Source organism: Nyctereutes procyonoides, unplaced genomic scaffold, assembly GCF_905146905.1.
Source record: "Nyctereutes procyonoides isolate TBG_1078 unplaced genomic scaffold, NYPRO_anot_genome, whole genome shotgun sequence".
NCBI classification, from domain to species: domain Eukaryota; kingdom Metazoa; phylum Chordata; class Mammalia; order Carnivora; family Canidae; genus Nyctereutes; species Nyctereutes procyonoides.
Window position 1 is genome coordinate 25,333,225 of NW_026575048.1, and position 24,483 is coordinate 25,357,707.

General features: G+C 36.6%; 1 protein-coding gene across 2 annotated transcripts in view; it reads left to right on the plus strand.

The window, feature by feature from the left end:
* Positions 1-24,009, plus strand: part of SLC30A6 (solute carrier family 30 member 6) — a 41,932-nt gene extending 17,923 nt beyond the window's left edge. Inside the window, exons 6-14 of one of the 2 annotated variants that reach the window (XM_055327537.1) lie at positions 1,502-1,582; positions 2,154-2,189; positions 2,907-3,001; positions 5,340-5,388; positions 5,688-5,807; positions 11,872-11,974; positions 12,846-12,893; positions 13,815-13,883; positions 20,466-24,009. In XM_055327537.1, coding sequence (XP_055183512.1) covers positions 1,502-1,582; positions 2,154-2,189; positions 2,907-3,001; positions 5,340-5,388; positions 5,688-5,807; positions 11,872-11,974; positions 12,846-12,893; positions 13,815-13,883; positions 20,466-20,966 — 1,102 coding nt within the window. In that variant the 3' untranslated portion in view covers positions 20,967-24,009. Of the gene's footprint in view, positions 1-1,501; positions 1,583-2,153; positions 2,190-2,906; positions 3,002-5,339; positions 5,389-5,687; positions 5,808-11,871; positions 11,975-12,845; positions 12,894-13,814; positions 13,884-20,465 lie in introns of those variants that run through there. The other variant, XM_055327538.1, reaches the window with a different exon arrangement.
* The last annotated feature ends 474 nt before the right edge of the window (positions 24,010-24,483 follow it).

Consider the following 24,483-nt stretch of genomic DNA (forward strand, 5'->3'; position numbering starts at 1 on the left):
ACGTGTAATTCTATTTCTGGATTTTCTTTTATGTTCAATCTGGTACATTTGTCTATTCTTGTATTAGTACTATTCTGTGTTAACTATGATAGTTTTGAAATAAATATTGACATCTGGTGGTATAAATCTTCCAGCTTTGTTGTTCTTCAGATTGTTTTTGCTTTCCTTCATCTTATGTGTTCTATATGCACTTTCATATCAGTTTATCAATTTCCACAAATAACTGCTTCATTTACATACTGTTTTTATACACTTTTATGACCTACTCTTTTCACTTATATCTTTCCATGTCAATAAATACATTTAATTTATATATATATATTTTTTAGAATTTATTTATTCATTTGAGAGAGAGAGAGAAAGTATGCTTGCAAGTGGGGGGATGGATGAGGGAGAGAATCTCAAAGACTGCACTGAGCGTGGAGCCTGAGGCAAGGCTCAGTCTTACAACCCATGAGATAAAGATCATGGCCTGAGCCAATACCCAGAATTGGACACTTAATCTGCTGTGCCACCCAGGCACCTCTGTTTCTGTTATATTTTTGATAATGTATTGTATTTTATTGATTCCAACATTTTTTCCATTTGCAAACAGCAATTTGAGAAGCAGTCTCAATTATTATCTTTTCTGAAGATATGTAATTCCTTGAGAAATTTTAAGCATTTATATTTACCACATATATTGAATGCCATTAAATTACATGTTGGAAAAACTAAGATGAATAGGACTACAGTGCCTGGCCTCCAGCTGACAATTTAGGGATTATAAGACTTACACATAATTAACTACAATTAGGTGTAGCAGTGAAAGACAGTATAATAAGTAGTTAAAATCATGAACTCTGGAGCTGAAGTGCCCAAGTTTGGAAACCTGACTCCTCCATTTGCTACTTATATGACTCTGAACAGGTTTTTTTATGTGTGTTTCAAGGTCCTTATATCTTCTTTTTTAAAAAGTGGATAAAATAACCTTCATAAAGTGTGAAGTATAGAAGAGATAATATCCAGGCACCTGGGTGGCTTAATTGTTAAACATCTGACTTTGGCTCAGGTCATGATCTCAGGGTCCTGGGACTGAGCCCCATATCAAGCTCCATGCTCAGTGGGGAGTCTGCTTCTCCCTCTCCCTCTGCCGCTGATGCTCTCTCTCTCTCCCTCAAATAAATGAAATCTTTTAAAAAGAGAGAATATGTTAAGCACTTTAGCCAATGTCTAACACAAGATGGGTCAATCAGGTGTTAGCTATTGTTATGATAATTATTTCTAGAAAAATAAGAGCCACATTGAGTTCTGGGAATAGATGTTGTACAGGTAGGCACTCTCTTTTTTTTTTTAATCTGTGATGTCCTTTGTTTATCCTCATTCTAGAAAATCTGTAGTCTGAACAGTGTTTACAGCTTATAATAGACACATGAAAATTGAGTGAATACATGAATGAAAATATGTTCTGGAGATAACTGGTTTATGAATTGTGCTGATCTAATTAATTTTCTGATTTCAGATTTGAAAGATTAGAAGTCTTAGCTGTATTTGCCTCCACGGTCTTGGCACAGTTGGGAGCTCTATTTATATTAAAAGAAAGGTACTTTTGTATACAATGTTACTGTCATTGTAAATTCCCTTTATGCTACCTTTGGGAACATGCAAGAATCCACTGGATTTGTTTGAAGGGTATACAAATTAAGATGAACAGTGCTGGAGTTTTGCTAGTATGGCTTCTTTATGTTCAAACTTTTCTTCTTTTCACTCTTCTTTTTTTACTTTATTTGATGTTCCTAAATCCTGGGCAGGTATGAAAAGGCTTCAGTCAGACATGTTTTAATGTTTAGTACCAATCCATTGAAGCATTTTGTGGAGAAGATTGATATTACATATTAAGGATAATTTGTAAGTGTCCTTGCCTGATCACTGCTAATAATCAACAGTTGGATATCATATTTAAAGATTTTGTTCAGGGCACCTAGCTGACTTAGTTGGAAGAGCGTGCAACCCCTCATCTTGGGGTTGTGCCCCATGTTGAGGGTAGAAATTACTTAAATAAATAAACTTTTAAAAAAGATTTTGTTCACTTATTGGATTAATTCTATATAAAATAAAGCTTTTTAATTTCATAATTTATAGAACTAATTTAATACATTATTTCTTTCTTTTAGTGCAGAACGCTTTTTGGAGCAGCCTGAGATACACACGTGAGATTTTGCTTTTGACATACATAAAATTCACTATTATATTTGATCCCAGTTATTAAGTGGTACATTGAGAATAATAGTTGCTTTGGCCAATGTCAGAGTTCAGAGCGTGGAAATATATATTTCACTAATACTTCACAAACAAAATTCCCAAATCCCAAAAGTTCTTCTCACCCTTAAGTCTTCCCAAGGCCTTATGTTTTTATATTACACAGGAAGACCTTTGTACCTTGGCTTTATGTCCCTCATAATTGCCAGGCATAGGTCAATACACTAAGCTAGTCCCATTGATCTTCTGTAATTTAAAATTTGATGCCCAAATCTTTCAGAAGCACTTTTAGAAGAGATAGAACTGTTATTATCTACTACATAGTTGCCAGATAAATGGACTTTACCTATTATGATCAGTTTAATTTAGGATATTCTGACCTGTCTGGTATATTATAAACCAAACACGTGGCATTTGTATAGATTTGTAACAGAAGTTACCTATAAGAAGACTCTTAGTTAATGCTAAGAGTCAGTTTTGGTCCTATGTAAGATGGAGCAATAGACAAAACATAGATTATGGAGCAGGTTCAGAGTATGGCTCTGCAAATCCCAAAGCACTGAAGCAGACCACTCTGTGCCTTCCCATCTCTTGGTCTGTCTGCATGCTGAAATTACATATTGATATTACCAAGAAAAAAATAAAGATGACTGTTATGTTCTTTCTAGGGGAAGATTATTAGTTGGTACTTTTGTGGCTCTTTCCTTCAACTTGTTCACAATGCTTTCTGTTCGGAATAAACCTTTTGCTTATGTCTCTGAAGGTATGTTTTTTTATTTACTATTAATAAAAAATCTGATTAATTTCTCATAAAAACAAGTCTTGTGTTTACTTCCTTATCTCATAAATCTACAAGAAAGCTTATCCTGAAGAGAAAAAAGAACTACCCCAAAGGTTCTCAGGTCTTCTCTAGTAGAGAATTATAAAAACTTAATTATTTCAAGCTTTAAAATATTACTTAAAAACAGGCAGAACTGACTTATTTATTAAATTACATGTTATGAAAAATTGTATTTGCCAAATAACATGAATGGGATTTTAGACATATAATCTACCTACAAAAAGTCTATCGGAAGCATTTTAGAAGCATCCGTAAACTTCAAATAGTTGATGTGCTCTTTGCAAATAATTGTATTCTGTTAAATACGTTCCCAGGAACTTCTCTGTGTCATTAGTGGATGGGCATATGTTGTAAAGTAGCATATATGTTTTGAAATATTTTTTTGTTCTCGGGTCTGCAAAATTCAGACTGATATTTCAGTGGTCAAAATTATTATTTTTTATTAAAGATTTTATTTTTGGCATGGGGGGGTGAGTGAGAGAGATGGAGCATGAGCAGAGGGAGAAGGAGAAGCAGACTCCTCATTGAGCAGGGAGCCTGATCCGGGGTCAGTTCCAGAACCCCAGATCATAACCTGAGCCTAAAGCAGACACCTAATCAACTGAGCCACCCAAGGGCCCCCAGTGGTCAAACTTACTGTAATTTTTCAGTAATTTGTCTGTTCTGGAATCTCACTAACCCACATGGAGTTAATCACTAATTGATGGAGAAGTAAGGTAAAAACCAAAGTGGGCTATACACAGGCCCACATTTGAAGCGAAGATAGAAGAGAGTCTTTTTAGGTCTTAGTGACTTTTGAACACTAAGACAGTCAGAAGAAGAAAGCTTCCTGAATTGCCCATTCAAATTTAAACAACTTCATGAATATTATGAAGCATGAGTAGTATTTGTATGAATTAGAGTTTAAGAATTACTGCATGAAGGGTGCCTGGGCTTACTTTGTAAGCATCTGCCTTTGGCTCAGGTCATGATCCCAGGATCCTGGGATCAAGTCCTGCATCAGGCTCCCTGCAGGGAGCCTGCTTCTCCCTCTGCCGGTGTCTCTGCCTCTCTCCCCGTGTCTCTCATGAATAAATAAAATCTTAAAAAAAAAAAAAAGAATTATTGCATGAACTAGAAAATTAAATAATGGTAATTTGCAACATCTAGAATTGTTTTTTAAAAACTTATAAATTATTAAAATAGTATGTCATTCTAGAAATTTTAAGAAGGTACAAAAATTCAAAAATTATATCTCTCTGAAAAGATCAGGATGGTACAGGTTTTCCTTTTGCAAATAATGCTACAATCTGCTTTTCTACATCAAATTTCTTGAATGCATCTCCAGGTCTTCTTTAGGATAAATTTCCAGAGAAGAAATTTTAAATGAATTGGAAATATAATATTTTTTTAAGTCATTGATGTATATTGTGCCAGGCTTATTTCCAGAAAGGTTACCTAGTTTGTATTTTCATTAGCTCATTAGCTGGTTATTAAAGTTCTCAGAAACATTAATATTTGAGATATTAGTTGAAATCTGAGTAGAAATAATACTGAGCACTTTCTGTCTGCCAGGCACTGTGCTAAATTCTTTATGTCGATTAACCCATTTAATCCTCCCTAAACCATATGAGGTAAATAATTTTACTATTCCTATTTTATACTGAGGCACTGAGAGGTTAAATTGCTTGCTCCAGGCCACACATCTAGCTAAGGCAGAGCTGGATTCCAGCTGGTATTCTGGCATCAGAGTCTGCTCTTAAGTTCTCTACTATGTGGCTTTTATATAAAGCTTGCCAATCTTTTTAACATCATATAACACATAAAAAAGTGAATATTTTTGTCACCCTGAGATAAATGTAAGAGGATGCTTGAGACTGGAGGCTGCTTGTTCAGGGGTCAGTAACTGGCAGGTGTCTGCATGTAGCCAGATCCCCACCTGTCCACTCTGAGAGCTGAGGGAATTAATTGGTTTACCTGTGACTCATTCCCAGCACGCTGGTTAGGAAGTTCTGCTTAACTTTTAAAAAGCCTTTAAAACTTAAAATTAATAGTAACAATGACCTGTAAGTTCATTAACTCCTTCAGGTCAGTGATACAAATCACGGAAACTGCTTTTGCTTTATTATTTGAAGGATTAAAGGGAAAGAAGGGCTAGATTTGAATAGTGTGTCCTTTTGTGAAATGTGATACAGTCATTGCCAAACTTATTTTTTAAATTAAGGAAATCAAGTATTTCTGGTAGTGCATTATAGGTAATTTAAGTGTTTTCTTCTTAAAGCTGCTAGTACGAGTTGGCTTCAAGAGCATGTTGCAGATCTTAGTCGGAGGTAAGATGTTATGTATGGGGTTTCATGATATACATAATTTCAGAGGGATCCACTAGAAATTCATCTGTTGTGGGAATTTATTTATGTTATTCGTTGCTGAAGTTACTACATGAATCTTGCAGATTCTCCTTTTTTTTCTTGATTTTTAATTGATGATACAAGAGACCTTTACCTTTGTTCCCAAATCCTCTTTGCTGTCTATAAAATACATATGATACTAAAATACAAGTTATCTTTTACAAGATTTTCATCAGTATGACATTGAATTCTGCTAATGAATACTCTTTGTTTCTTCATAGCTTGTGTGGAATTATTCCAGGACTTAGCAGTATCTTCCTTCCCCGAATGAATCCATTTGTTTTAATTGATCTTGCTGGAGCATTTGCTCTTTGTATTACATATATGCTAATTGAAATTAAGTAAGTATTTTGTTTTGTTTTGTTTTGTTTTGTTTTGTTTTGTTTTGTTTTGTTTTCAAGGGTTTCCATTTTGGGGCCTGACTTTTAAAGGCATCTGTGGGATTGATAAGGATTAAACTTAGAGCATGTTTACTTATGGCCTATGTAACTTTGGTCAAGTTTTGTCCTTAAGTGTCTTCATCTGAAAAGTTGAGGGGTTGGATTCAAGATGTATTTTTTACCATAGTCTATAATTCAGACTGGAAAAACTGTATAAATTCCCTACTGCTGAGCTGGTGAGTGAAACAGAAAGGATGGCAGTAAAAGAGAGCTAAGCCATGGCTACTGTTGCTGCGAGAAGGAAAAGGAAGTAGATGTGATACATTTTTTTTAAAAGGCAACCCTTTTAGGAAAAATAATTTATAGCTGCTTTAAGCTCAGTGTTTTATGACATGATTCTTTCACTACTTACCCTTTAAGTATTAGTGTTTACTAAGATCTATCCTTAATTGTTCTTTTTCTTCTTTTGCGTACTCTCCTAGGAGATTACATTCAATTATTTGCTTTTATTTACCACCTCTGTGGGTTTCCCAAACATACATACATACATTCATTCATTCATTCATTCCTTCCTTCCTTCCTTCATTCATTCATTCATTTATGACAGAGAGAGGCAGAGACACAGGCAGAGGGAGAAGCAGGCTCCCTGCAAGGAGCCGGACGTGGGACTTGATCTCGAGTCTCCAGGATCACGCCCCAGGCCGAAGGTGGCGCCAAACCGCTGAGCCACTCGGGTGGCCCCCAAACCTTTATTTCTAATAATAGAGATGTCTGCTGAATTCCAAAAGCTGTATCTTACTGACTTCTATTCATGCCTACATCGACTGAACTTATTTTCCTCATCCCCAAAGCTGTTTATCCTTATATTTTCCATTTCGGGGAATACTACTACCATCCATTCCATTGCATTGGTTTTTTAATTGCGTTAAAATATACATAACATAAAACTAAAATTTTAACCTTTTTTTTTATTTTAACCATTTTTAAGCACACATTTCAGTGGCATTAAGTCCCTTCACATAGTTGTGTAACTATCACCATCATCCATCTTCAGAAGTTTTTCTCTTCCCTACCTGAAACTGCCTATTATACAGTAACTCCCCCTCCTCCTTGCCCCAAGCCCTGGCAACCACTCTTCTACTTTCTGTCTCTCTGAATTTGATGAAGTTGGAGCACCTGGGTGGCTCAGTGGTTGAGCATCTGCCTTCAGCTTGGTTGGTCGTCCCAGAGTCCTGGGATCGGGTCCCACATCAGGCTCCCTGGAGGGAACCTGCTTCTCCCTCTGCCTATGTCCTCCCTCTCTATGTCTCTCATGAATAAGTAAATTAAAAAGAAGAGGAAGAGGAGGAGGAGGAGGAAGAATTTGACAAAGTACTTCCTATAAATGAAATCAGACAATATTTGTCCTTTAGTGTCAGGTTTATTTCACTAAGCATAATGTTTTCAAGATTCATCCATGTTGTAATATGTGTCAGAATTTTCTTCCTTTTTTGGGACCCCTGGGTGGCTCAGCTGTTGAGCATCTGCTTTGGCTCAGGGCATGATCCCAGATTGCCGGGATCAAGTACCACATCAGACTTCTTCCTGAATGGAGCCTGCTTCTCCCTCTGCATATGTCTCTGCCACTCTCTCTCTTTCTGTCTCTCTCTCTGTGTCTCATGAATAAATATATAAAACCTTTAAAAAATTTTTTTCCTCCTTTTAAGGAATAATATTGCATTATACATAAAATACATTTTGCTTATTTATCCATTGATGAATATTTGGAGTGTTCCCACCTTTTGGCTTTTGACTAGTGCTGCTCTGACCATGAGTGTATAAATATCTGTTTGAGTCTCTGCTTTCAGTTCTTGTGGGCATATGCCCAGAAGTAGAATTGCTGGATTATATGATAATTTAGTGTTTAATTTTTTTGAGGAACTCCAAAGCATTCTTAAATAACCTACTTCTCCCTCCCCGCCTTTCCCCAAGCCAGTTCTAATTAGTCACCTAGTCTTGTGTTTGTTTTTTTTTTTTTTAAGTTTTTGTAGTTACTATGCTATACATTACATCCCCAGAACTTGTGACTTATAACTGCAGGTTTATACTATTTGACCACCTTCACCCATTTCTTCCCCTTCCTCATCCCCTGCATCTGACAGCCACCAAACTTCTATGTTTCTTATGAGTTTGGATTTTTAGATTTCTTTTTTTTTCTTCTATAAATTTATTTTTTTATTGGTGTTCAATTTGCCAACATACAGAACAACACCCAGTGCTCATCCCATCAAGTGCCCCCCATCAGTGCCTGTCACCCAGTCACCCCCGCCCACTCCCCTTCCACCACCCCTAGTTCGTTTTCCAGAGTTAGGAGTCTCTCATGTTCTGTCTCGCTTTTTGATATTTCCCACTCATTTTTTCTCCTTTCCCCTTTATTCCCTTTCACTACTTCTTATATTCCCCAAATGAACAAGACCATATAACGTTTGTCCTTCTCCGATTGACTTATTTCACTCACCATAATACCCTCCAGTTCCATCCACGTCGAAGCAAATGGTGGGTATTCGTCGTTTCTAATGGCTGAGTAATATTTCATTGTATACATAAACCACATCTTCTTTATCCATTCATCTTTCGATGGACACTGAGGCTCCTTCCACAGTTTGGCTATTGTGGACATTGCTGCTATAAACACCGGGGTGCAGGTGTCCCGGCATTTCATTGCATCTGTATCTTTGGGGTAAATCCCCAGCAGTGCAATTGCTGGGTTGTAGGGCAGGTCTATTTTTAACTCTTTGAGGAACCTCCACACAGTTTTCCAGAGTGGCTGCACCAGTTCACATTCCCACCAACAGTGCAGGAGGGTTCCCCTCTCTCCACATCCTCTCCAACATTTGTGGTTTCCTGCCTTGTTAATTTTCCCCATTCTCACTGGTGTCAGGTGGTATCTCATTGTGATTTTGATTTGTATTTCCCTGATGGCAAGTAATGCGGAGCATTTTCTCATGTGCTTGTTGGCCATGTCTGTGTCTTCCTTTGTGAGATTTCTGTTCATGTCTTTTGCCCATTTCATGATTGGATTGTTTGTTTCTTTGCTGTTGACTTTAATATCTTGGATACTAGCCCTTTATCTGATACGTCATTTGCAAATATCTTCTCCCATTCTGTAGGTTGTCTTTGAGTTTTGTTGACTGTATCCTTTGCTGTGCAAAAGCTTCTTATCTTGATGAAGTCCCAGTAGTTCATTTTTGCTTTTGTTTCTTTTGCTTTCGTGGATGTATCTTGCAAGAAGTTACTGTGGCCAAGTTCAAAAAGGGTGTTGCCTGTGTCCTGCTCTAGGATTTTGATGGAATCTTGTCTCACATTTAGATCTTTCATCCAGTTTGAGTTTATCTTTGTGTATGGTGCAAGAGAGTGGCCTAGTTTCATTCTTCTGCATGTGGATGTCCAATTTTCCCAGCACCATTTATTGAAGAGACTTTTTTTTCCAGTGGATAGTCTTTCTTGCTTTGTCGAATATTAGTTGACCATAGAGTTGAGGGTCCACTTCTGGATTCTCTATTCTGTTCCATTGATCTGTGTGTCTGTTTTTGTGCTAGTACCACACTGTCTTGATGACCACAGCTTTGTAGTACAATCTGAAATCTGGTATTGTGATTCCCCCAGCTCTGGTTTTCTTTTTAATATTCCTCTGGCTATTCGGGGTCTTTTCTGATTCCACACAAATCTTAAAATAATTTGTTCCAACTCTCTGAAGAAAGTCCATAGTATTTTGATAGGGATTGCATTAAACATGTAAATTGCCCTGGGTAACATTGACATTTTCACAATATTAATTCTTCCAGTCCATTAGCATGGAATATTTTTCTATCTCTTTGTGTCTTCCTCAGTTTCTTTCAGAAGTGTTCTGTAGTTTTGAGGGTATAGATCCTTTACCTCTTTGGTAAGGTTTATTCCTAGGTATCTTATGCTTTGGGGTGCAATTGTAAATGGGGTTGACTCCTTATAGAAATGCCACTGATTTCTGGGCATTGATTTTGTATCCTGTCACACTGCCAAATTGCTGTATGAGTTCTAGCAATCTTGGGGTGGAGTCTTTTGGGTTTCCTATGTAGAGTATCATGTCATCGGCGAAGAGGGAGAGTTTGACTTCTTCTTTGCCAATTTGAATGCCTTTAATGTCTTTTTGTTGTCTGATTGCTGAGGCTAGGACTTCCAGTACTATGTTGAATAGCAGTGGTGAGAGTGGACATCCCTGTCTTGTTCCTGATCTTAGGGGAAAGGCTCCCAGTGCTTTCCCATTGAGAATGATATTTGCTGTGGGCTTTTCGTAGATGGCTTTTAAGATGTCAAGGAAAGTTCCCTCTATCCCTACACTCTGAAGAGTTTTGATCAGGAATGGATGCTGTATTTCATCAAATGCTTTCTCTGCATCTATTAAGAGGATCATATGGTTCTTGTTTTTTCTCTTGCTGATATGATGAATCACACTGATTGTTTTATGAGTGTTGAACCAGCCTTGCATCCCGGAGATAAATCCTACTTGGTCATGGTGAATAATCTTCTTAATGTATTGTTGTATCCTATTGGCTAGTACCTTGTTGAGAATTTTTGTGGATTTTTAGATTTCATATATAAGGGTGATCATAACAGTATTTGTTCATCTTATCATATCATTGAAAATGACATGATTTCCTTCCCTTTTTTGGCTGAATAATATTCCATGTATATGTGTCTGTGGGTATGTATATCACATTTTTTATCCTTTCATATTCTAATAGATACTTGTTTCCATGTCTTGGCTATTGGAAATAATCAGTCTTGTCAGCCAGTCTGATTAGATCTTTCATTTTAATGTTTATTTGTCTCCTCCTTTCCATACTCAGTGCTGCTGCCCATATTAAGACCTTATCATTTCCTTGGTCTAATTTGAATAGTCTTCTGGTCTTCTAACTATCACTCTCACACATCTCTAGTTATCTTCCATTTTGCTCCTAACAGCATCATTCAAAATTGCAAATCTGTCCATAATATTTCCAGTTTCAAAATTCTCCTGTTTGCATATTTGAGAAAAAACTTGTTAGCGTAAGCCCCTACCACTCTGACTGGCCATCCAGGCATGTGTACTTACCTGCTTGTGGTTTCAGTGCTGTATCAGGACTTTCACACCCTTGCACTTGCTGCTTCCCTGTCTGCAATATCTTCCTCCCATTGGCTCACTTATCTTGGAAGAGTCAGCTCAGATGTCACCTCTTTTTATATTTAGCCCTTCTGGATTATTCCTTCCTCAGGAGGCTTGTCACTCACTCCTCTCTGCATCCATGATACCCTGTAGGACTTCTTTTTTCCCAAATGGCTTTATTTTCCTTACATGGGCATCTCCTGCTATTTCAAAGGTAGGGACTATGTCTTACCTCATGTTTCTATCCCCAGCATTTGGGGAAAAAATAAAAGAGTTCAGAATCAGCTTGTAAACATGGGCATTTTGGTCTGTCTTCTTAATAGAACAGTTTGAACTCCTGATGAGTGTTGCACTTTTGTGGCCATGTTCCTCTAACAAAGTCCTATAGAATCTCACATTATATATAATTCCTGGGTAATTTCAAAAATTCTTAGTAGTAATAATTGGAAAGTTATTGTTTACAGGAAAATTGCCAGCATCACTGATGAAATACATTAGTCTTCTATCAGAAATTACTAGTTGAAGGTTTTTATTTGTGGAACAAGTGAATATATGTGAAATCTTTCTACTTTGTAAGTAGATTGAGAATAGATAGTGGGGAAATGTTCACATATTTTTTCTTCACCATCTCTTCAAATTGCTTAACATAATTGTTATTATTATTTTCCATTAAACTTTGGCAAGAAAGGATTCTGAAAACTTTTTCTTTCTTTTTTTTTTTTTTTTTTTTGAGATGACCTTGTTCCAGTAGCGGCCAGTATTGGTATAACAGTCCTGTTGCTTTAGATTAATATTTTGGTAATGGAATTGTAAGTAGCCCAGTGAAGTATACATCTAAGATTTAGAATTGTTTTTTCCTTTTAGTAATTATTTTGCTGTAGACACTGCATCTGCAATAGCCATTGCTCTGATGACGTTTGGCACTATGTATCCCATGAGCGTGTACAGTGGCAAAGTATTACTGCAGGTAAGGGTCTTCTTTTAATGCACGTCTTAATATTAGCCATGTTTTTCAACCAGATTATAAAGTTATATGTACTCTTATACCAGATAGTGAAATTTTTAGCAACTGGAGGCCCCCATCAGTAATAGTCAAACATTTCTAGTCTGTATAGTAAGAACCAGATGAAATTCTGTTGGCCCATAAAATAGGTACAGATCTTCCTGTATTTATAATAAAAGAAAAAATCATAAGCTAAAAATATTTTGCCTTTAATGTTTCAAGTGAAAACAGTGTTACTTAGAAATTTTTTTTTACATATTGATTTCCCCCCAATTATTGTGCTGTGTCTATTTTGTAATCTGATTGTGATTGTTTTCTTATTTCCTGTCATTGAATTAGTGAGATTTTGAAATTTCAAACTTAAAATTTAAAAGGCAGATTACTATGTATTTAAACAATAGGAACATCATAGACAAGCACCTGAATACAAAGATAGTTTCCCATTGATGAATGTATATGTAAGCACTGCTCTTCCTTATGTCTTACCCTCATGCCTTTTCTGAAACTTAGGAGTACTAGCTCTAGCTCCAGAGGCAGTAATAACAATAAGATAATAGTTGCATGTGCTAAGCCATATACAAAATATTTTTAGTTGATTGATTCTTCAGGGTTTGTTTGGGACTAGAGATAGAGCTTCTTTGTGTGATAAAAAATAAGTATGGGCTGATTCTTAATGACCCACTAGTGGAGCCAACTGAAACCTCTCTTCCCTAAATCATATAGGGCACTTGTCAAAGCAAAGCTGACATAACCCGGTTTTTTAGTTTTAGGAGCACTGTGCAAATGTTTCTTATCTCCACAGATTATTCATATTTTATTTTTATTTTTTCTCCAGACAACACCACCCCATGTTATTGGTCAGTTGGACAAACTTATCAGAGAGGTAAGGTGGAATAGTAAATAAAATCATTTTAATTATATGACAGCAGGAGTTATAATAACAAAAGTACAAAAATTTGAGGAATTGCTCAGTCTGAAAGCTTAAAGTAAATGTAGAAGGGAAGGTAATGGTCTAGCAACCACCCTACCAGCAATGTAAATGCTATGGTTTTTATGAGTCTGTATTCAAATCCAGGATTTTGATTAGTCAAAGGCCACTTTTACATGCTGATTCTTTTACCACGTAACATTGATCTGTGAGTTTAGATTTTGTATCGTATAAATATCCACCTCTTCACTAATGAAGGAATAGATAATTGAATTACTTGGATTTTGAAAGTGTTTAAACTTAGTTATCACAAAGGCCACTTTTACCCATATAGCTGGCTCCTTGTCTCAGCTAATGAAGTTGTGTCATTGTACCAGTGGTCCATACACAATGTATCTGGTCTTGGAATTTCCTTTTGGCACACATTCAAATAACATCTTCTTGTGCAGAAATTTGTTAAGAGGGAATACAGGGAAAGAAATGATAGAGAAGACCCCCCAAAATGGGGGAAAACCTAATACTCCAAGTGCTAGACATAAAATATATGACATACTGAGATAAAAAAAAAATACGACATTGAGATAAAAAAAAAATAAAAGAACCATACACTGTTGAACAAGGTGATTCTGGGAGTAGGTGATACGGACCTGGTTCTGAAAGGAATGGGCCAGACAAGAAATAGAATCCAAGGCCTGTGACTCACCACTGAACAAGTAGAAATGATCTTTTGAGTGGTCTGGGACATGTCTTCGCTAATGAGTATCCTCACACAGGGTCGGGCCATGTCATTTCTAGGCTTAGATTAAGTCTGCAATGTGACTGAATTGTTTTGAATGTGACAAATACAAATAACCTTATTTCTTTGTTTTTGGTTAGGTCTCAACTTTGGATGGAGTTTTAGAAGTTCGAAATGAGCATTTTTGGACTCTAGGTTTTGGCACATTGGTATGTTCCCCATATGAATTTAGATAATTTAAAACATAGTTTAGAATTTTTAAAATTGAAAAAAGCATTTCCATAAATTTTTTATAGAGACTTTGATGACCATTTGTGTTCTATAGAGTCTAAAATGTAGATGGATTCAGTATCCTTTTTTTTTTTATTTAAGATTTATGTATTTATTCATGAGAGACAGAGAGAGAGGCAGAGATATAGGCAGAGGGAGAAGCAGGCTTCCCACAGGGAGCCTGATGTGGATCTCGATCCCAGATCCCAGGATTATGCCCTGAGCCAAAGGCAGATGCTCAATTGCTGAGCCAGTATCAGTATCTAACTTCCTGGATTCAATATCATAATTGAGATTAATTGAGGGATATTTCTCTTTTTTTTTTCCTTTCAAACTACTGTTAATAATCTTAATACTGGGTTGTCCACATAAGACAAATCTATAGTCACACATTACTGAATATGAAAATATTCAAAAAGTTAGGGACTCCTGGGTGACTCAGTGGTTGAGCATCTGACTTTGGCTCAGGGAATGATCCTGGAGTACTGGGATCGAGTCCCACATCAAGCTCCCTGCATGGAAACTGCTTCTTCCTCTCTTTCTCTCTGTCTCTCATGAATAAATAAAATCTTTTAAAAGAAAAAAAAAAAAGAAAGAAAATACGAAAAGTAAAAAGTACAGGTTTTTTTTTAATTGCAGTTCTGCCTTTGGAGGTTTTGCTGATAAAGAGTTGCGATAATACAACTTGCTTCAGCATAGAATTCTGTGTTTTTTTTTTTAAAGATTTTATTTATTCATAGAGACAGAGAGAGAGAGAGAAGCAGAGACACAGGCAGAGGGAGAAGCAGGCTCCATGCAAAAAGCCTGACATGGGACTCGATCCAGGGTCTCCAGGATCATGCCCTGGGCTGCAGGCGGCACTAAACCACTGTGCCACCAGGGCTGCCCTGAATTCTGTGTTTTTTATGTTGATCTTAAAATAAAACCAATTATTTTACTGGTAAAAATGAGTTTCTTTGAAAATAGCAGAGAATTGCAGTTTGGGACTAGCAAGCTACAGCAAAACCAGAGACAAGTCTGGAGAATGAGAGAGGACTGCTCTTTTATAGAGGAAAGGGGGAAGTGGAAAGCACTGTTGTAAATGAGAAATCCAGTGGAGGAAACTGGGAGTTCAAGTGTGGTGGCTCTCATTGTGCTGAGTTGTGGCAGTCTCTCATTGGCTGGACTTTTGCCGGAAGGAAAGCCTCCTTCCTCCTGCTGATGTGATAAAATAGTAACGAAAGTAGTATGGACTTGACCTCTCTTATGTTGAGTCTGCAGTTGACTAGGGGTAATGGGCCTGAGAGGCCCTCCCTTCTGGCCTCCTGACTTCATTTTAGTAAGATTTCCTTTTATTAATTTCACAAATCCACTTTGGACCTATTGTCAGAGAGACTAGGTTTAGTTTCATTCCTGGAAACGTAATGCTGAAGAAAACACTGAAAAGTACTCAGAAAAAGCTTTTCTTTAACCCCATAAGCCTTTCATGTAGAGAAACCTGCTGTGACATTTCATTCATACTCATATATTTACTCCATAGAAAACAAGACTGTACTGTTTATAATTTGCTCTTTTCACTTAATATGTCATGAACAGTTTTTCTGTGCCATTAAATATTACTATTGTGGTCAAAATATTTTTTCTCTTAAATGCAACTTGATCTTTGCCTTTGGGCAAAAGTGGTTGTTTTGCTTGTTTGTTTGTTTGTTTTAAGTTTAGTAATTTCATTAGAATATATCTTGGTGTTGGTCTTTCTGAATTAGTTACTCCAGGTGTACAGTATATCCTTTCAAAAATGTGATTTCAAAAAAGTTTTGTTAACTTTCAGGAAAGTTTTATTTTGTTCTCTTGCTTTTATTATCTTCTTTAGGAACTCCTATTATAAGCTTGTTGGATCTTTACCTTTCTTCCATATTTGTTACTTTCTTTCAGTTTCTTATTAACTCTTCCATTCCTTTGATTTTTAAAACTTTCCTTCTCTTCACCTTTTATTTCTCTTATAGTAGACCTGTATGTTTATTTGGTTTTGTATTCCTTCTAATTTGGTCTTAATTTCTGAAGTGATTGTTTTTTCTTGTATTTCTCACTGTCATCTCATTTCTGAGGTTTTCTTTTTTCTTTTTTCTTTTTTTTTTAAGTAGACTCCACACCCAGAGTGGAGCCCAACACAGGGCTTGAACTCACGACCCTAAGATCAAGACCTGAGCTGAAATCAAGAGTCGGATGCTTAACCGACTGAGCCACCCAGGCGCTCCTCATTTCTGAGGTTTTCTAATGTTGATTTATATTGTGCTTGTTTCGTGTCTTTTGGTTTGTTTTGAAAAAATAGGTACATAGTTCTCATTCGTTTTGTAGGTAAATCTTTCTGGTGCTCTTTTTTTAATCTGTCCTTCTCTTTTTTTCTTATAATAACTGTCTGTGATTTGATTCAGTCCTTTTCTGTTGCCCCTTTTTATGTAAAATTGTTTTTCTAAACTTTAAGAAGTGGTTTAGGGTAGTGTGTTTGAGTTTATGGTTCTAAGGCTCCCTCTTCTGATGAGTCTGTGAAATGAAATTTTTTTCTTTCTCCTGGTTCTTTTCCTCCCATTTGTATCTGAAGTTCTTCATCTTTTGTTTCTACTGTGTTGCTCAATTTGGCTTCATAGATTCAGATACACTTGTTTCCTCTTACTATGGGGCTCTATGCTGGAAGAGAGCTTTGCTTGGTTACTTTGGAGAGCTCTCAGGGCTTTGGCTGCTCCAGCTCTTCTGTCTTATTGCAGACTCAGTCAGTGTATTCACCCACTATTGAAATGTGTAGAAGCCCTCCCAGTTTCCCAGCTGCCTTCTCAGATTTGCTGTCCTCGATTTCCATTAAGTACAGGTTAGCTGCTTTGAGGTTTTTAGGTCAGTCAGATATCCTGTCGCTTCCTCTTCCACAGATGCTGATACCTTGCAGGTTTTACACCTTGTGATTAGGGTTTCTTAAGGGAACCGTGTTCATCTTTTTTTTTTTTTTTTATAGATGTCCCTAGGTTTTTGGACTTCATGTCTTAGTTTCTCTGTTTTTCTGGGGACATTTGGGGCACTTCAAAAAAAGTTCCACTGTAAACTGCTGTGGTTCAGGAATCCCAACATAATTTTTAATGACTGCAGTTTGATATTATATGAATATGCTATCATTTATTTAATCAGTCCCCAATAGACAAAGTGGTAATCCATTTTTCCCATATAAACAAGCTGTGATGAACATTTTTTTTTAAGATTTTATTTATTTATTTATTCATGAGAAACAGAGAGACCAAGAGGCAGAGACACAGGCAGAGGGTGAAGCAGGCTCCACGCAGGGAGCCTGATGTGGGACTAGATCCCCGGTCTCTAGGGTCACGCCCCAGGCCAAAGGCAGGCGCTGAACTGCTGAGCCATCCAGGGATCCCCTGTGATGAACATTTTTGTGGAATAATCTTTGCATATACTTGTGATAATTCCTTAATATTAATTTTTAGAAGTGGCTTTTGTGAGTCAAAGATTATTCGTATTGAGGCAACTCTAGATCTCAAGGTTGTTGGTTCTAGTTCCACATTGGGTGTAGAGATTACCTAAGAATAAAATCTTTTTTTATTATTATTATTTAGTTATGATAGTCATAGAGAGAGAGAGAGAGAGGCAGAGACATATACAGAGGGAGAAGCAGGCTCCATGCACCAGGAGCCTGACGTGGGATTCGATCCCAGGTCTCCAGGATCATGCCCTGGTCCAAAGGCAGGCGCCAAACCGCTGCGCCACCCAGGGATCCCTAAAATCTTTTTTTAAAAAGGGATATTTACATTTTTATAGGTTTTGATACAGCCAATCACTTTCCAAAAGTGGCTGTACCAATTCACATTCCTACAGGAATGTAGTTCGTTTTTTAAAAAAGATTTATTTCTTTTAGAGAAAGAGAGAGTGGGAGTGAGGGGCAGAGGAAGAGGGAGGGAGAGAAGAGAGGAGGAGAGAGAGTCCCAAGCAGACTCCATGCTAAGGGTGGAGCCCGACAAGGGACTCAATCTCACCTTCTGAGATCACAACCTGAGTCAAAACCAAGAGTCAGACACTCAACTGTGCCACCTAGGCACTCCCAAATGTCATTTTTAATCATTCTTTTAATTTTACCAATTATTTTTTTTTAATTCATGAGAGACAGAGAGAGAAGCAGAGGCATTGGCAAAGAGAGAAGCAAGCTTCCTATAGGGAGCCCAATATGGGACTTGATCCCACAACCCCGGGATCACGACCAGAGTCAAAGGCAGATGCTCAACCTCTGAGCCACCCAGGCATCTCTGATTTTACCAATCTTAATAAAATAGTAGATAAGTGGGTTTTTTTTAGCTGGGTGGCTTATAAACAAAAAGAATAAAGTCATCCAGCTGTTCAGAATGTGATCATCTAACCCTGCACCCATGTAGTGACTAATTAAGACCAAGGACAAAATAAACCATGCTTCTGAGCTGCCAGGAATAGTTGTTACAGAAGCCATAAATTAATGCAAATACCATAGTCACAGCAGATTCTGTTCAAGCTCCTGCACAGAAATGGTTTTCACTTTTTTTTAATTGCTTTAATTTCCATAGCAGACTGAAAAAGGTTACAGTGTCTTTTTTTTTTTTTTTTAAATCTATGATAGTCACACAGAGAGAGAGAGAGAGAGAGAGAGAGAGGCAGAGACATAAGCAGAGGGAGAAGCAGGCTCCATGCACCGGGAGCCTGACGTGGGATTCGATCCCGGGTCTCCAGGATCGCGCCCCTGGCCAAAGGCAGGCGCCAAACCGCTGCACCACCCAGGGATCCCTACAGTGTCTTTTATAGTTTTGTCTAATGATAACTAAGATGGCAGTGGCCAAGAAAGGGAGGAATCAAAGATGACTTCATTTCTAGACATGGCTTATCTTACATAAAAATAAACTAGAAGTCAACATCAAACATTATAGATATTTTCTCCATCTTAATGATTGACAATCACTCACTACTGTTAAAGTCATAGATTCAGACACATTGTAACTAAACCAACTTCTTGGCTAATTTATGTGCAGTTTATTCTTTGTTATAATTTTTTCTCTTTTGAGAATCTGAGTTTATCTAGAAATCAACATTGATTTTTCTTTTTTTAAAGAGAAGGGGAGGGGTGGGGTAGGGAAGGGCAGAGGGAGAAGGAGAGAATCCTAAGCAGGCTCCATGCTCAGTGCAGAGCCTGATGTGAGGCTTGATCTCATGACCCTGAGATCATGACCTGAGCCAAAACTAAGAGTTGGACACTGACTGACTGAACCACCCAGGTGCCTGTCTGCTGGACATTTTATTTAATTTTATTTACTCTATACTTTTACTTTAGTGTTATTATGGAAATAGTAACTGATTCTTAGAAAAATTAAAACTTGTAACTAATTCAAAGAGAAGAGAATAAAAACCTTTAATTCTACCATCTAGAGATAAGTGCTGTTACTCTTGGCTGTTTTTCTGTCCGTGTGTGTTTTAAACTAAATAGGATCATTTTTGTACCTACTATTTTACTATTTACTTTAAAAAAACATAACGTATGATGTCTTTTCAATAAACAGACTTCTAGCCATCATTGTAATGCTTGGGGTTCTCTCTCCTCCTAGTAACCCAGGCTTGAAACCTTCAGATCATCTTTGATTGTTAGTTGGTCCATCTCCCTCATCTCCTACATCCAGTTGGGTATCAGATTCCCCGCTCATCTAACCCATGAAATAACATGAATTCATCTTTCCCTCTCTGATCCCACTGTCTTTGTTCTGTCTCCGCTCTCTTCATTTCTGACCTAGACTGTGGCAGTCATTTCTTACCTAATTACCAGTGATTCATACCTATAATTTTTCTAAACTTTCATTATTTTACTTCTGATGGATTGCTGGTGTTAAAACTCCTTATCATGATTTTTAGAGTTCTCTGTTAGCTTTTCTTTTAACCTTACTACCTGCTTATCTTTCTTTCTTTCTACATTCTTTCTTTCCTTGTTTCCTCTTTCCTTTTTTGTTCTCTTTCATTCTTTTTCTACCACCTGAAATATTTGTACTTTTTTATATATTAGTAATATTGCTTATCCTTGTCCAAACATGCCATGCATTTTAATTGCTATTCCTTCACCTTAGAATGCCTGTCTCCACCTTTTGAAATTGCATTTAACCATCAACCCTAGATCAAATCCCATCTGTTGAAGTTTCTCAGTTTGAATAAGTAGCTACCTTTTCTGTACTTCCATTGCATTTTCTCCATACTGTATATTCTGCATTAGGTTATAACATGCCTGTCTTCCTCCTACATATATTTCTCTTTTTTTATATTTTAAAAAGTCACGTTTTATTTAAAGAGTCACAAAGAACTTCATTAACTCTTCATGTTGACAATCCCTGCTGAGTAGTCTTTAAGGAAAATATCAAAACATTATCTCTCTTGTTGTAAAGAAGGTACCAAGTACAGTTATAACCAAATGTTTATTTCTAATGGAATTTTCAGTGGTATAATTTTAAGCATCTCTTTCCTATGATTTTGCCCTTTTTTTTTAGGCTGGATCAGTGCATGTAAGAATTCGACGAGACGCAAATGAACAAATGGTTCTTGCTCATGTGACCAATAGGCTGTACACTCTGGTGTCTACTTTGACTGTACAAATTTTCAAGGATGATTGGATTAGACCTGCCTTACTGTCTGGGCCTGTTGCAGCCAACGTCCTAAACTTTTCAGATCATCACATAATTCCAATGCCTCCTTTAAAGAGTACTGATGATTCAAACCCTATCACATCAACTCCAAATAAACCTAGTAGTCCACCTCCAGAATTTTCCTTTAACACCCCTGGAAAAAACGTGAACCCAGTTATTCTGCTAAACACCCAAACAAGACCTTATGGTTTGGGTTTTAATCATGGACACACACCTTATAGTAGCATACTTAATCAAGGACTTGGAGTTCCAGGAATTGGAGCAAGCCAAGGACTCAGGACTGGTTTTACAAATATGCCAAGTAGATATGGAACTAACAATAGAATTGGACAACCAAGACCATGATGTACTGTACTTTAATTTATTTTTATGAGGAATATTGACTCCTTTACTTCCAATTTATTTAGTAATCCAACTGTGCATTGACTGTTCAATCATTTACTCTAAATGTTAGAGAGTAGTAAGGTTTGTTCACATTACATGAAACCGATGAAACTATATTTTTGTAAAATGTATTTGGGGCTGTGAGAACCTTCTAAATGTTGTAGGGTTAAATAGGCTTCCTATAGAAAGCGTGTTTCTCTAAATTTGAATTTTGCTATTTTTGGTTTTGTAGTTGACTGCAGTTTGATAGACATTATCTTTACAATAAGAGAACCACTTGATGGAGCATATCCGTCACATAATTAAAATATAATATTTTCTTCAGTGAAATTTATAAACATGCTTCTTGAATAATGATATACATTTTAGGAAAGGAAAAAAATGTCCATTCCAAAAGTAAAAGTCTCTTTTATAGCTTTTCCAAACTTAATTGCTACATTTTTCTTTGAGGTCCTCCTGATTTATGCCTTGCAAAAGAAAAGCAGAATTTTTTATCAGAAATTTTAGGACATATTCTACTATCTAGCATAATTTGAAAATTTAAATTATCCATTTTTTTATAGTTTCTCTCATTAAAATATTTCAGTACATTTATAAATAGTCCGTGGTTCTCAAAGTGTTATTTTGGTTAAATGAATACCAAATCAATGTGAACTGAAGGAATCCCAGTTTTCTGTCTTACATTTAATCAAATACTGACATAATAAGCAGAAAACATCAAAAACCCAAATATTGACATAATGATGAAATTTATCTTTTTTTGTGACCTTTTCATTGGTTGACTTTTTAATATCTCAATTTATTAACAAATAAAATATATCAAATATATGATAAAATATATGGAATTCCATGCATAGTATAGGAATTGTATCTTTTCAAAGTTGCATAAACAAATTGAGTTTACATTATATAATTTTACCAAAACATAATAGACCCTAGATTATAAAATACAGTATTGTTATATGTATGACAGGCAGTTTCTAATTTATTTTGTTTTGCTTTCTCCAAATCATAAATTGTTAACTGTGATGAAGTGTGAGAATCATATGGATTATTTTATTTTTTGATTATCTTCCAAATGCAAATGTTAAGGACTTGCCAACATGGCCAGTATTACTTATAAAAAGTATCACAAGTAGCAAATTACAAAAATTACCTGAATTTGTTTTGTTTTGTTTTTATTATGAGTTTTATAATTAGAATCTTAAAAAAGGAATTTTGAGAGTGCATTCAGCTTTTCTGGAACCTAGTACTCCTGGAGATTTGTGACTTTTCCAGCCATCAGCTGGCTATGTAGAAAAGATTTTTGTTTTTGAAGAATTTGTAAGTTTCTTCAGTAAACTCATCCTTTTTTAAATATGAGCAAAACTTCTAAGTCCAATTTCATAGTGGAATCACAAACATCCAAGAAGCCACCTCTGTCAAGCAGAATTCTAGTCATCCTGTAATAAGTGACCATGTCCCAACTTTTGCATGGTGAGGAGTTGGTCATTGTCTTTAACATCTGCAACCCTGTTCAGGCATTTGACCTGTTGAAGAAAGAGAGCACATACTACTTTGACTGCTGGGGAAAATGAAACTTCGTAAAATGTAATAAGGAAACCAGTTCCTTGTCCTTTGTCTTATGTTCTCCAATGTTAGTATACCTATTATTGGTCTACTATTACAGGGTGATTTCTCCTCCATTGACCTCATCCAAGTGGGTCATGTATGAAATGTGAAGAACTGCCATGTACCAAGTCTGTGCTGCCACCCTTTGCATGTCTTTTCCATTCTCATGGGATTTTTAAAGTGTGCAGGTACTGAAAACAATTCTGCATGAGGTTAAATGCCTATTTCCTCAACACCTATTCAGAGGCAACACCTGTGTAGTTGTCCCACCAAAGGTGCTTTGATACTCGCCTACACTATTTAAGAAATTTCCTGTGGGTTTGAAAAGAATTGGCTCTACTTGCTGAAATTCACTGATGCCAACTGCTGTGAGTGACGTTGGTCCATGCATTATTATATAAGGAAGTTTTATTTGCCGGGGGCTCTGGCCAGCATCTGGATATGAAAACAAGAAACTTGACCAACATAGGCTTATGCTTATAGGGCAGTAGTCTTACAAGTAAATCTTGCCACAGAGTCACTTGAAGCTAAACAAAGAAGAAAGTGTGAATTGAATATTTGGCCCATGGCTTGTGATTAGGAGCAAGTTTTCATGGAGTGCGATTAACCCTTTCTGAGAAAACACCGTACTCTAACATACTGTAATGGAAAAAACACTGGACTAAGAAGTCAAGAATTTTGGATTCTGAGCCTGATGCTGCCGCTATGTAAGTAGTTTTGTTACCATGGGCAAGTCACTTAACTCCTCTGAGCTTTATCATCTGTAAAGTTAGGGTGGGGAATGAACTAGTGATCTGTAAATAATCAGCTCTGTAATTTTATGGCTAAATCTACAGATTATGCCCATTTGCTAAACAACATTGTGCACGGAATGTCCTTTCAGTGACTACCTCAGCATACAGGCCAAGTGTTACCTACACCAACACCCAAGCCATTAATTTGAGGTGCCAGGAGAATAGAAGGTGAACTGCAGGCTAACACCATTTAAGTTTTTGTTTATTTCAGACTTGCCTTGACTTAAATCTGTTAAAATTAAGCAGATTTTTCTTAGTCTTCTTTCTTTGTGGGGAAGGATTATTTTGTGGGGTGTTGGAGAAAAGTTTAGGACAGGGTGCCCTTATCTTCCTAGGGTACAAAAGAATTGGTTACATTTTTCTTTCTTCCTTAATCTCTGAAGATACGGTTGGAATTACATACATGTATCAGCAAATGGAGAGGTCCTGAATTTCAAGCCTCTGATTTAGCTGCTCGTAAACTGCCAATTTTTTGCTTGACTATAGTATGCCGATCTTTTTGGGAGTCTAATCTGCTTCTTATATAAGGAAATGCTTTTTACATTCCAGATTGTTTAAATCACACTGTTTGAATAAAGAACATACATGGAGTTTTCTGATCTTAAATAATTTTGGCTTGTTTATTCAATAGCTATTTATTGGTCATTTAATTTAATTCAGGAAATACTTGGTACATGCCAGGCACTAAGTAAATGTGCGTACAATATATCAATTTTTGTGACCTATTCTTGAAACCAAGGGGAACACAAGGATAAATAAAAAGTCCTGTCAAGTACCTGGTAATCATACTTGTTGTGATGAGGCAGAAATACTGCACATGTCATCAAATGAAACTCCCTCCTGCTTCCTCCTCTTCTTTGGTCTCATTTTCCTGACATCCTTCTCCTTTTTTTTTTTTTTTAATGATGAAACTAAGAAAGTAAATTTCCATGGAATTGGCCAGTTACAAAGGTCATGATGTCACATGTCATCCTGATATCAGGAAGGGAAGAGAAAATTTGGAAAGGGCAAATTAGGCAGACACTGTTGAGAAGGATAATTTTTAGGTTATATAATGGATTGCCACATACTTT